General features: G+C 41.4%; 1 protein-coding gene across 1 annotated transcript in view; it reads left to right on the top strand.

Annotated features, from left to right (window-relative positions):
- Positions 1-12,497, top strand: part of ARHGEF28 (Rho guanine nucleotide exchange factor 28) — a 139,008-nt gene extending 126,511 nt beyond the window's left edge. Inside the window, exons 27-34 of the mRNA XM_066612545.1 lie at positions 268-356; positions 2,113-2,295; positions 4,110-4,241; positions 6,812-6,897; positions 7,573-7,611; positions 7,706-7,753; positions 10,187-10,669; positions 12,186-12,497. Coding sequence (XP_066468642.1) covers positions 268-356; positions 2,113-2,295; positions 4,110-4,241; positions 6,812-6,897; positions 7,573-7,611; positions 7,706-7,753; positions 10,187-10,669; positions 12,186-12,497 — 1,372 coding nt within the window. The remainder of the gene's footprint in view (positions 1-267; positions 357-2,112; positions 2,296-4,109; positions 4,242-6,811; positions 6,898-7,572; positions 7,612-7,705; positions 7,754-10,186; positions 10,670-12,185) is intronic.
- The last annotated feature ends 1,109 nt before the right edge of the window (positions 12,498-13,606 follow it).

Below are 13,606 nucleotides of genomic sequence, written 5' to 3'. Positions count from 1 at the left end.
AGGGGGTGACACCCACCCTGGGTGTCAAATTCACTAGCTATGCTGCTGGTTCTCCCAGTACTGCACATGTGCCTTAACAAATGTTTGTGCAATTTCCTGATTATCTCAATTGTTTGTGCAAACAACTTCCTAAATATCTCAAACCATGCACATATTCTATACAAAAACAGGGTTGTGCCTGTATATTTCAATACTTTCAAGAAATATAATAAATATTTTAAAAGGAAAAGAGACTGATTTTGCTTTGTGCACATTTTATCACTAAAGTTGTCCAGAGGAAGAAGGAAAGATGAGTGAATCTGATGAGGACCGAAGAACAGCTGAAGTCAAAGCAGCCAAAATTCAAAAATGTCAAGGTATGGTATTTGTGCTAGAACTCTTGAAATATCCAGCTCTCTGCCATGATAAAGTGTATGTGAAAACTAAGTGTGGAATAGAATTAAAGTAGAATACTAGCCAAGAAGGAGATATTCCACAAGATATTCAACTAAGCTATGAAATGTGCTTGGAATTAGAGTAACTGAAGCAGGTGAAGGGAAATGAATGAAAACAGAGTGTGCCTGTCAGTGGGAGATATTGACTTCATTAGTATTCCTGAACTCACCTAATTTTGCCTGTTACTGCACTTACCATCTGAATATACCTAACCAGGTTCCATATTGCTTAATTTTGTTGCTGATGGCATACCTCATACCTCAATTCCAAATCCCTTTGCTAGCTGTTTTATGGCCAAATGAGGTGTGATCTGGGAGATCCATGATGTATCCTGCATTTTATTTTTAATGTAAAAGAAGCTGCAGGGGATTCTGGTTTTGATTGGTACAGTGGTACTGGGGAAATGGATGTTGAAGTCTTTTTCCCTTGCACTGTTTTCCAGATCTATATTATTCCTCTCAAGTTCTTCCCTCCCAGCAGAAAAGAATCAGGTTTCTATGTTGTATCTGCATTTATGTCTGCTACAGAACTAATAGAGGATTTTTGGGGGGAGGGGGGCGTGTGATTTAGAGCTGGAAAACTGTGCAGGAGGAAAGAGTTAAACAGCTTACCTTTAGCACCACTACTCCAATAACTACTGGCTCCCCCCCTTCTTTAAAATTTAAACAAATTATTGAGAGATTCATTTGCTGATCTCCCACATCATGAGTGGTTTGGCCCATAGCCTATCTGTATAGTAATTTTGTACAGCTACATGTATATACAGCTGCATGGGGTCATTCTCCCCTGGTATTATGTATGTGAATACCAGAAATCAGTGGATTGAATCACAGAGAAGTGGCTTCTTATATGTTTGCAGGTATGTAAACACACACACACACACACACACACACACACACACACACACACACACACCCCGCCCGGGTAGGCTATAATCACTCTAGGCAAGAACAATGTTTCTTTTTATGCTCTAGGTATCCCCTTGCATGCTGTTGATGCTATGCAATGTTCAATAATAGCAGTAATATTTTAATTATAGCTTTTAAGAGTCAATATATTTTTTAAAAGCAGGGATAAGCAAAAAAATGCACACGCAAGGGAATAATTGTTTTCAGGAAAATTATTATCTTCGATATTACTAATGAGTCCAACATATGAAACAGTAAGCAAAACTTATAATAAGTTGTGTTAACATACAAGAGACTTGTAGCACCTTAAAGATCAATGCATTTATTGCAGTAGCAGCTTTTGTAAACTACAGTCCACCCCATCTGATGCAAGAGATGTTGTCTATGGAGCAAACTGCAGTTTACAAAGGCTTAAGGCAGCAATTTTCAACCATTGTGCCATGACACATTGGTGTGCTGTGAATAGTCTGCAGGTGTGCCATGGAAGTTTGGAGAAAGGGTCATTTATGAGTAGGGCCAATGTGGGTTTGAGCCACCCACCAGCAGCATGGTGTGCCTTGTCAATTGTCAAAAAATCCGATGGTGTGCCTTGACAATTTTAGCACCTTGTCAGTGTGCCATGAGATGAAAAAGGTTGAAAATCACTGGCTTAAGGTATAACAAACGTGTTAGCCTTTAATTTTTGTCTTTGCTGCTCTAGGCTAATAAAGCTACTTTTGCATGAATGAGCACAGTTGTTAATGCCATGCTGATTTTTGTATTAATACAGTCACCCTGAGTAACCAGGATCAGCAGATCTGTAACTATTTAGAAGACAAGCTTAATATCTACACAAAGCTTGGAAATATGTGTGTCTTTGAAGATGTTCATGTAGAACCACATCTGCTTATAAAATCTGACTCTGGAGAAACACCTCAAGTGGCCTCACTCCTGGCTGCAGCTCTGAAGGAAGGTGCGGTTGGGTCTAGGCCCACCCTCTTTTTTAAAGGATCCTGTTCAAAACCCCTTGTCATAAATCTTACTTTGCCCTGACTGTAGATGTTCCTCTATGTTCCAGTACTATTATTCATGGTTTTCCCACTCATTCCTTAGAGACTGTGATCTGCTCTTTGGGTCAGTTTAATTGGAAGCAAACTCTTCACCATCGTCTTTCTCACTCCGAAAAAGGAAGAAGCACAATAGGGCTATTTCAATTTCAAAAAATTCTCCCCATGTTCAGAAAATGTGGATAATGGGACTTCATCTGTTAACCACACTTGCTAACCTATTGTCCAGGCAACCACATGTTAATCTGAACAAAGCATGGAAGATATTTCCATGCAGTTTGGAATCCTTCTTGTCCAGGGTTCCAAATTGCGTGAAGAAACTACCCATGCTTTAAGCCAGGGGTGTCCAAACTTTTTGGCAGGAGGGCCACATCATCTCTGACACTGTGTCGGGTGCTGGAAAAAAAAATTAATTTACATTTCAAATTTGAATAAATTTATATAAATGAATAAATTAGAGATGGAACTTATATGAATGGAAGTCTTGCAATAGCACAAGGCCTATAAAAGGCCTTGCACAAAGTAAGGCTGGCCTTTCTTTGGCTGCCACTGCTGCACTGCAGATGTGAAACAGCAAGCAGTGGAGTGATCCCTTGTCCCAGACCTCACGCGAGAGGTCAGACATTCGCCCTCACGCTGAGGGCTAGCACAAGCTCCAGCAAGTCTCCAGAGGACCACAGGCTCATTGGAGACTAGGGGCTCCCTGCCAGCCAGATTGGGAGTCCCGAGGGCTACAAGTGGCCCCCGGGCTGGGGTTTAGGCACCCCGCTTTAAGCTATTCAGTATATTTTGGTGTCTTTATTATTCTTTTCAAATATTTTTTACAGTGTTTTTTCCCCCCAGATTAATAACTGAACCAATAAAATGAAAGCAATCCACAGAAGAGCTAAAAGTGCAATGCAAATACCACAGCCCAAGTGGAACATTTTCATCAGTTAACCCATTTCTGCCCAGCCCACAGGTGTACACATTTGGTCCCTGTTGTGTACATGCAGTGTTGGGCAGAAATGGCTTAAAACAGATCTTCACAAAATTTATTCTTTTGTATGGCTTTTTAAAGATTTTGGATCTTTAAAGGAAACAGTTTTTTTCACATATTTTAGGGCATTTATGCTGCCGCAACACCTGCAGCACCCCTCCTCTTTGTGTCACTCAGTAATGAGTCTAGAGTCCCACCTAGATGGCAATACCTGTCTAGACCTCATTAAACCACTTGACAAGCAGTGATAGATTCTTGAAAGGCCTGTGTTAAGATACATCCCTCCAACATCTCCGTTTAGCATGATACAAACTGCTTAGGTCTCAGTATATCTTCAGGGAAATAAGAGAATTGACACAGATGCTTTTTTATTTTATTTGGTAGGAAAAAGTATTTTAGGTTTAAGAAGGAAGTCTATTACAACTTGCAAAATTTGCCTCATCATATTTCTGCACCAAATGCTACAATAATCAATTTTGTTCACTCCAGAAAAACTGTCATTCTTATAAGACACCATTAGAAGAGTCACACCAATGAAGACTAGGAAATGCAATCTAACAAATGACAAAATTCAAAATGACTGAAATGTTCACTTGTATGTTTTACTGGGGGGGGGGGGGAGAGAGAAATAGTTTATTCCTAGCCATATCATAATTGATATAAGGAATATAACTTTTCAAGTATCTAGAAGTAGAGTCATAAATGATGAACTAAATATCTGAATTCTCAATCTCTTTGCAGCTGAAAACCTCCACGGGGCAGTACTGTTATCACTGACAAATGATGCCAGTCAGTCACCAGAAGAAAGTACTGAGGAATTGAGCCTGACAGAAAATCTTACTGCAGCTGAAGTCTTTGAATCAGTCAATGATTGTTAGTAACACTTATGAATTTTAATTGTCTAACACGCTGCACACTGGATTTCATTCCCAAGCATCTGGCTCTTTTGCCCTAAAAGGTTGCCAACCCCTGGCCTAAATACTGTATTTAACTGTTGCACTTTTGAATTCCATCATTTCAAAAGAAATAGCATAGCAGGATCAACACAAAAAAGTATAACTGGTTCTTCCCTGCTCTCCCCCTACATTTTTCCCATTGTGAGCAATACTAGTTGTACTCTGGGTGAGAAATGTCATGTGTGAACTGTGTAGTCCGTCTGCCTCAATTATAATCTGCCTCAATACTCAAGATTACAGCAACTGAGAATTTCTGTCAGCCATAACAATGACGACTGTTTCTTATATTACATTTGCTCTTGAAAACATATACCTGGAAATTGCTTGTATGTGTGAAACATGTATTTTGTGAGCTGGCTGATTATGCTCATGCCCATATATATCTGTGAGTTGCACTTATAGCCAGACATGACCGTCTTTCTTTAGTCAGAGTCTTTATACCATAGTCTTTCGAGACTGAAGGTTGCCAACTCAAAAAGCGTCAGAAACCTTTATTTGCTCGCAAGCAGCTAATGTGGCATCCAATTGGAAGATAAGTGGACAGAGTGATGGCATTTCCTTGGTTATGTCATTTTGACAGTGCAAAGTTGCACCAGCATAAGAGATAAGGTTTCTTTAGAGACCCTTAAAGTGAGTTTCAGGGGACACCCCCCATAAAAAAATAAAAACCCTCTGAAGAAAGTACAAGCGTGCTACTTACAGGACTACGCTGTCCTAGTACACACAATGGGAGACTCTTATGCTCAGTTCTCTGCTCCACTGAGATTTAGATTTCAAAATTATACCCAACAATGAGCTGTGTCTGAAATGGTTCCATTGAAACCAGAAGAATCATTTCAGGGTATAGATTTTCAGGGCTTTATCCCATCCGTGGCAAACATATTTTGCTTTTAAAATATTTTCTGTCATTCTCTATTGAAATTTTCCTAATCAGCTGTTGCAAGGTACGTGACATTCAGAGAGGCATTACTCATCTTAGGGCACAATCCTAACCCACTTTCCATAAAGGTGATGCAGCTCCAAGGTAAGGGAACAAACATTCCCTTACTTTGAGGAGACCTCTGTGAGTGCCACCCAACTGGGGGATGCAGCACACGTCCCAGTGGCACTGCTATGCCAGTGCTGGAAAGTTGGTTGGGGTTTGGGCCTTAGTAACTGTAAGAATGTAATGGAAAATTCTGTAAATATTTTCTGTTGCCATTTTTTTTAAAGTGTAGATACGATGGCTGTTAACAGTGTTATGGGATGGTATCTGTTCACCCAGCATGCCCACTCTAGTTGCGGTGGGACACAGAGATGGACTCTCATGCACTGCTCCCCACCACACATAGACTGTATTCTAGGATCACCTTTATGATTCTTGTTGCACATAATTGCACCCATGCTTCAATGGCCCACGTAGCTCTTTGTCCTCATGTTGAAATGTGCAAAACAAATGTGCTCATTCTTGCTTAATTGACATAATTTATACAGATTGCAGATACAGATTGCAGAATTCTGCATCCATGGCACAGAATTAAATAAACACATATTAAAAAATTTTTAAATCAGTGGATATGCTGAACTCTAAGTTGCTTGTATACACTTAATTTTGTTTTAAGTATTCAGTAATGTTGCACTTACTTTTTTCAGTAGAAACAAGTGAAAACTAGGGAGGAAAAACAAAGGAATTAGGTTCTCTGCATGTATAGGGCTGGGGGAGAAGACCAAAAGTAGAATTTAAGTGAATTAGGGCACAATCCTAACCCCTTACGTCAGTGCTTTCCAGCACGGCATAGCAGTGCCAATGGGACATGTGCTGCATCCTGCAATTGGGTGTCACTCACGGAGGCCTCCTCAAAGTAAGGGAATGTTTGTTCCTTACCTCAGAGCTGCGTTGCCCTTAAGTCAGTGCTGGAAAGCACTGACATAAGGGGTTAGGATTGCGCCCTTTGTTAGTTTCTGTCCTTGCCAACATTGCATTACTGCATTCACTGTGGCATAACAGGCAGTTAGGATTGGACTGGAAGACTATTTTTAAAAATCACCTTTACATTTGTCATTGGAGTGTTTTCTTCTCCTACTTATTTCTACTTTGAAACCCAAATATTCCAAATAAACGTAAAAGGTATATTACAACGCAGTCCTATGCATGTTTACTCAGAAGTAAGCCCCACTGTGTTCAATAGGATTTATTCCCATGTAAATTTGCCTAGAATTGTTACCATAATGTAACATTAGCTATATACTCTCCCTCAGGCAACCCTTGGGAGCGATGATGGCCTAGACATTAATGTATATCCCTAGGCAAATTTACCTCCTGCTGAATTTACCTCCTCCTCCTGTATTAAGATGTGATTAAAGTTGCAATCCTATACACACTTACCTGACAGTAAGTCCCATTCAGTTTAATTGGACTTACTTCAGAATAGACATGCATACGATTGTACTATAAGTATAGTATAGATTTGGTTTTGTAAATCTGACTCATATCTTTCCAATCAATAGTTACTGAATTAAAAGGAGACGAAGAGCTTTGTGATTCAGATACTTATGATGCAAACAACATGGCTGACACTGACATGACGGATCAGGTACTGTACTCAATAGACTTTTTTTCAAATACATGTAGACTGTGCATCTATGGCAGTGGATCCCAAACTTACCAGGTCTGTGGTGCCCTTCGCACTCACAGATGTGCCATGTGGCATTGTGCAGCCTCTTCTTCCGAGCTTACTGGGCTGACATCGCATGAAATCTCATGCTATTCTTGCATGATGTTGGCCCAGTGAGCCTGGAAGTGCGTGGCACCGCATTGCAACCATATGAGTGTGCCACGGTACCCTGGAGTGCTGCAGCACACACTTCGGGAACCTCTGATCTATGGAAATGCTGCACAGTGCAGCATAGAACGTGGTATGCAATGCCCTGTCCTTTCTCCATTGTTCTCGCTACCTGCTACCATCCTGCTTTCATGCTGAGAGCATTTTTCAAAAAAGAACCAAGACTTAAAGCAGAATCAATTACACAACATAATAAAAACCTTGAATGAAAGCGAATGTAATTTACTCTGAGTGTCAAATTTGGATTGTTGTGTGTGCATTCAGCTCCAGCACACTGGATGACTGTATTAAAATATGATTATAATTGAGCATGAGCACAATGATGCTAGATTTATAAATGGAAAATGTTTTCATACAATGTAGTAGATTCACCAGAAGGTGGCAGTCAAGATCTACAAAAAATCTAATACAATTGTATGGTTATAGGAAGGGAGCACAAGTTTCACTGCTTCTGCACAGACTGAGGTGAGTTGGTTCAGCTGCAAAAGCCCTCAAGATTGTTATCTTTACCATATTTTGCAATCTTGATATCAAATGATTCATTTATTCTTCCCCCTAGATTGTACAGACTATCCAGAATTTAACTCGCCTCTTGTACAGTATACAGGTGAACAGTGCTTTCTTACATTTATTATTATTATTATTACTTTGTAATTTGATTATCTAAGGCAGCTTGTAGATGTTTCAAAATTACAATTAAACTCTCTGCAGTGACCTATCTATTAAACCTTTTGTAGATTTTGTCCTGTTCCTGAAAAGTTGGGGCCTTATGCAGCCTTTATGTGCAGGCGCCACAAAATATAGATCTAGAACTGTGCTCTGGGCCCACACTGGTTGCAGCAAACAGGGGAAAGGAGTTTATGTCTGGATATCTTGTTAGGAAGATCAGAGGATCTCCCATTGCCATTCCACCTTCCCCCTTGCTTCTGGTTGGGTGCTCTAATAAATTCAGACAGGAACACAGCATTTACTGTAGCAAACATTTCACTTGAGATGGTTTGTGACCTTGTGCTTTGAGAAGAATTTTCTCTGATTTGTGAATTTGTGACTAGGTGAATTTCCTCTGGTTTGCCTGTGGATTGCAAATGCAAGCACGATTTAGAAAGGTTTAGGTTTTCTTTGAAAGACTTCCTGAGGCAGAGACTAGACAGTCTAAACCAGGATTTCTCAAACTGGGTCATGACTCACTGTTCAGTGGGTTCTGGGTTGGACCTTCCTGTTGCCCTTGCATCCGGTTGGCTCCAAATTGGAGCCCATGGACACAATTGGAGGCCACACTGGGTCTCCACTGGACCACAGGCCTCAGAAGGCCTCCAGGAGCAGCTCAAAAGTCACTTCTGGTCTACTTCTGGGCTGGTGAAAATGAATTGTGGTTGCTTCTAGAGGCCTTTGGAGACCTGGTTTCTGGAGGAGGTGGGTCACAGCACTTTTTGGTGCAGAACAGGTGGGTTGTGGGTGTGGGGTGGGGGATTTGAGAATCCCTATCTAAAGCATGGCAAAACTGGTTCTGCCACTTATTTGTTGCGTCCTGACAAGTGGTTTTGGGCCCTAGAATGTTTAATTCACTTCTGTCATGCTTAGATTTTGTAAAGGGACACGTAGCTAAGCAGAACACAGGTTTTATATATGCAAGAGGCTGCAGTTTGAGCCATGGATAGAGCTTTGAAATGTGAGGGCCTATGTGGGCTCTACACTCAGGCAATCCTGAGAGCATGAGCACCAGAGTAAGGTGGGGAGCTATTGGGGAAACAAGGAGATTGTGTCTAGTTGGACTACTTGGCTCAGTGACTTTCAACCTTTACATCTCATGGCATATTGTCAAGGCGCACCATCAGTTTTTTGACAATTGACAAAGCATACCATGCTGTTGTTGGGGCTCACACCTCCCAATGGCCTTACTAATAAATGACCCTCCCCTGAACTCCCACAGCACACCTGCAGACCATTCATAGCACACCAGTGTGCCATGGCACAGTGATTGAAAAATGGTTGACTTAGCTTCTTTCCAGTCTCTCATATGACTCAGGTTTCCTTAGAAGGAGGGTTCTTCCTTAGAAGGAGCAGGGGTGCATGCTTTGCAAGCAGAGGTCCTAAGGTTGGTTCTCCATTATCTCCACTTTTAAAGTTCTCAGGCAGTAGGGATGGGAATGACTTTCTCTGAAGACCCTGAAGGCCTGCTGCCAGTCAAAGGAGAAATACTGTGATTTATGGACCAAGAGTCTTCATATGTTCATAATGAATGAGTTGGATCAGAAGTTTCTCACAGAGGATTAAATTTGTCTAATGGAGGAAAGTCCTCTGAATCCAACCTGATGCTTATGCCTCTATGAGTTTTTTTAGCATAAACAGAGCTTGTCTAAAGGAAGCTCCTTTGAATCCAACCATAAGAACAGTCCTTTAGGACCAGGCCAAAGGCTCATCTAATCCAGCTTCCGGTATCTCACGGTGGCCTACCAGTTGACTCAAGGAGCACACAACAAGACACCCATATCTTGTCATTCTCTTGCATCTGGCAGTAACCTTATATCTGTCTTCACCAATGTGTGAGAGTCAGGGTTGGCGAAGGATTATGGTGAAGTCTGTTGAGAGCCCAATTCTATCCAATTTTCCAGTGCCATTGCAGCTGTGCCAGTGGGGTTTGCACTGCATCCTGTGGTGGGGAGGCATTCATAGGGGCCTCCTCAACGTATGGGAACATTTGTTCCCTTACCTCAGGGCTGCACTGCAGTTGCACCAGTGCTGGAAAGTGGGATAGGATTGGGCCCTAAGTTAGAAACTGTTGGTTGATCATAGGGCTGCTGTAATAAACTAATATTAACTGAAGAATTAACACAGCATTATAAATACCTAAGACTTTCTGGGTTTATTTGATAATTATATAGTTCTGAACTTGTGTGATGAACAAATTTGTAAAAATGCTGCCTGTAAACCACTCAAGGTTTAAATGTATGTATGTATGAAATGTATGAACATTTATTTTCTATGAAATAAGCCTAAATGTGGATGGAGAATTGACAGTATATTTTGTTTTCATGAAAAGGCAGCCGTGACCATCCAAGACAGTCACATTGAGCTCCACAAGCTGCTTCTACAGGAACAGGAAAGATCCAGCTGGAGCCCTAGTTGTCGTAGTCCTTCCCTCCTAGAACAAGAAAAACACCGAAGCTTTAAGCAGAAGGAGGACCTGGTCAATATACACAAACTGCAGCACCAGTTTCAGCAAGAGCAGCAGCGCTGGCACCGCGAGTGTGAGCAGCGGCAACAGGAGCATGAAACAAGAGAGGGCTGGTTGCTGGAGAAAGATAAAGAGTGCTTTATCCAAGAGGAGCTGCTGTGCAAAAATCGAGGTGAGCTGGATACCCAGCTGCAAGAGTACCAGCAGAACTTGGAAAGGCTCAGGGAGACCCAAAGGATGGTGGAGAAGGAACGGGAAACCGTGAAGCTGCAGCAAAAGATCTTGCACCGCTGGAAGCACAGCCGCCAAAGCAGTTTGCCCACAATGATCTCGCCAGGGAACCATGAGGTATGCTGATTTCCCCAGAGAGAATTTGCTCTGTGTGGCTGGCACTCGTTCTTGTTGCTTCACATACATTATCTCTGGAACTCTGTGGGAAAAGCCAGCATAAGTAACACCTGAACTATCGGTGGGGTGTTGAGTCTGACAGATGGTAGCATGTTTATGCGTGCAGTGAAATTCAAAGCAGGGATTCCCAGCTCACAACTCATGTCCTCCACCACTGCACTTACTGTAGTTAATACATTCAGGAAAAAACAAATGGAAGCAAAGGGAAAAAATAAAAACCACCACAATCTCCAGGGATGATTTTTGACGGGAGAGTGGCCTGTGGGGGGAAGGCAAGTGTTAATCCCCCTTCCACTGGGCTTGATACAGAGTGGCCCCCTTCAGCTATTTTTTTCCCATAAAAGGAACACTCCTGTTTATGACCAGTTTCAAGTCTATTATTGTAGAGTGTGTAGGCTGGCCCAGTGGGGTAGCTAAGCTGGGGCTAGGGGGTCCATTGTTCCTCTCAACTGCAGAATGGCAGTTTTCCACCATCTCTGCTGGGGGGGAAGGGGTGATAGCTCTTACTATGGGTAAGAACATAAGAAGAGCCCCACTGGATCAGGCCAAAGGTCCATCTAGTCCAGCTTTCTGTATCTCACAGCGGCCCATAAGATTTCTCAGACATCACTCAAAACAAGAGACTTGCATCCTGGTACCACTCCATTGCATCTACCATTCTGAGGTAGACTACTTCTAAAATCAGGAGGTGGCGCATACCCATCACAGCGTATAACCTGTGATGGGATTTCCTCCAGAAATTTATCCAGTTCCCTTTCTGAGAGATCTAGGCCAGATGCCATCACCACATCCTGTGGCAAGGAGTTCTGCAGACGAATTGCATGCTGGGTAAAGAAATATTTTCTTTTGTCTGTTCTAACTATCCCTGTTTTAATGGCTGTTTCTGGGGTCAGGACCGCACATGCGCAGAGAAGGGGGAACTGTGCAGGCACGTGGGGGTGATGCGATGTTGTAGGAGTGTTATCGCATCTCCCAGCTCTGGGTGCCTGCCTCCCCAGCTACACTACTGGGCTGGTCCTGTTTTAGGCTAAGCATTCGTGCCTTTGATGGGTGGAAGTACAAAAAACAATAGAATTCCAGATCTCAACCAACATCGAGGCCTAGAGAGTCATCACATATTACCACCAACAGCAGAATAGTGGAGTTTCTGGCTCAGTGGGAGTCATGTATTACACTGCACAAGAGGAGGAATCTGTCCCAAACAGTCTGAATGCTGAATGAAAATGTAAATATAAAAAGTTAGAAATGTTTCTTATCCTATCACGAACTTTACTACATTTCTCTTGTTTCTTTTCAAGAGGAGTAGCTGTCAGTTGAATAAAGTTTATGCATAAAATCACTTTTTGTCATTTTCACTGTGGTTAGAATAATAACAAAACACAGGAAAGAGATTCATAATGGCAATAAAAAACAAAGCATTGGGCTACTTAGATTTGTTTTGTTTTCTCACTTACAGATTATGGGACATAATCAATCAGACAGTTTTTGTGGTGACAGTGCTGTCTTCATAAATGAAGCCATAGTACAGATGTCACTAAATCATCTCAACAGATCAAATTCAACTCTAGTTTACCGGGACAGAGTACATGGAGTAAACTTGCCAAACTCAGATGTATCAAGGACTAGTGAAAATCAGTTCAATCTCAACATGAATGTTTCTTATGAACAAGTGAACACTGGTGATCTTTCACAATCCACAGGACTCTGCCATCACATCTCTTCCTCCAGCACAAGCAATACAGATGCTTGTAACAACCGTAAGTTCTAATTTAATTAGGTCTGCCGAATAAGCAACATATGCAAGAAGTATAGTTGTGGGCTGGGTATTTTAAGCATTTGTTCCGTGTTGCAGATTTAAGATTCCCAAGGATTTCTATTTACCTGCCTAAAGCAAATTTCAAGCCCTTATGGCTGCTGATATAATTTTGAACTCAGGACGTCTCACACACAAATTACACAAATCATACCAGGGCTCAACAGCTTGAAGATCCTTGATGGGTAATGCCTGACCCTCAAATTCAGAAGCAGAAGAGATGCAGGTTTTGCATGTCTTGATTTACCCACTTCCTTTCTCAAAAGCTGTTCTGCAAAATGAATTGCCAGTCAGGGGCTTTGCTGTGCATGCAGAGCTCTGGCTGCTGGGGGTTGTCCTGTTTTCAACAGTCTTCAGGACCATGTCCCATGTGCACATTGCAGATTCTTCATGAGTACCCCAAACATTTTCCATCTTTGAACAAATCTAGAGATCTTTGTACTGGGTTTGGATCATGGCCATGAAGTTGTGTAAAAATGGTGCTCTTTGAGGAGGCAGATACAATTCTGAAGGACAAACCAAAGCTGTGCCCATAGAGCCAAAGCCAGCCAGCTAGTTGAGTTAAAGCTGAATTGAAGAAAATAAAATTGGGCTGTTTCATACCATACAAGGCTAATTTCAAGAATAATATAAGGATACGTACAAGGATAATTTCAGAGACATTATACTAGATGTGTCAAGATGTTTGAGATCTTCATTCATTTTTTTCAGGAAATTCAGAACAAAATATCAACTGGTTTTTTTAAAATATACTGAAGTTTAAACGTTATTTGTAATTGTTCTCTTCCAGCTATGTTGAAAATCATTCTGAATTTCAATAACTGAGAGCATTCAGGAAACATAATGATAAACTAAAATGTATTTCAGATAACAATGCTGCGCAACTTTTACTTTTTGTAAATGATACATGAGTTTTCCAGAAAATAATTGCAGCAATTTTATTGAATAGACTGAAATAATTTGAGGATTGAGACTAGACTCTGTAGAATCCCTACTAGGATTGGCCAGATAGCAACATCAATTAGACATCTATGTGAATAGATGGGGACTTTTCTAACTGACAG

This window comes from Tiliqua scincoides, chromosome 2 (assembly GCF_035046505.1).
Source record: "Tiliqua scincoides isolate rTilSci1 chromosome 2, rTilSci1.hap2, whole genome shotgun sequence".
Lineage (NCBI taxonomy): Eukaryota > Metazoa > Chordata > Lepidosauria > Squamata > Scincidae > Tiliqua > Tiliqua scincoides.
This window is presented reverse-complemented; position numbering and strand designations above follow the sequence as displayed.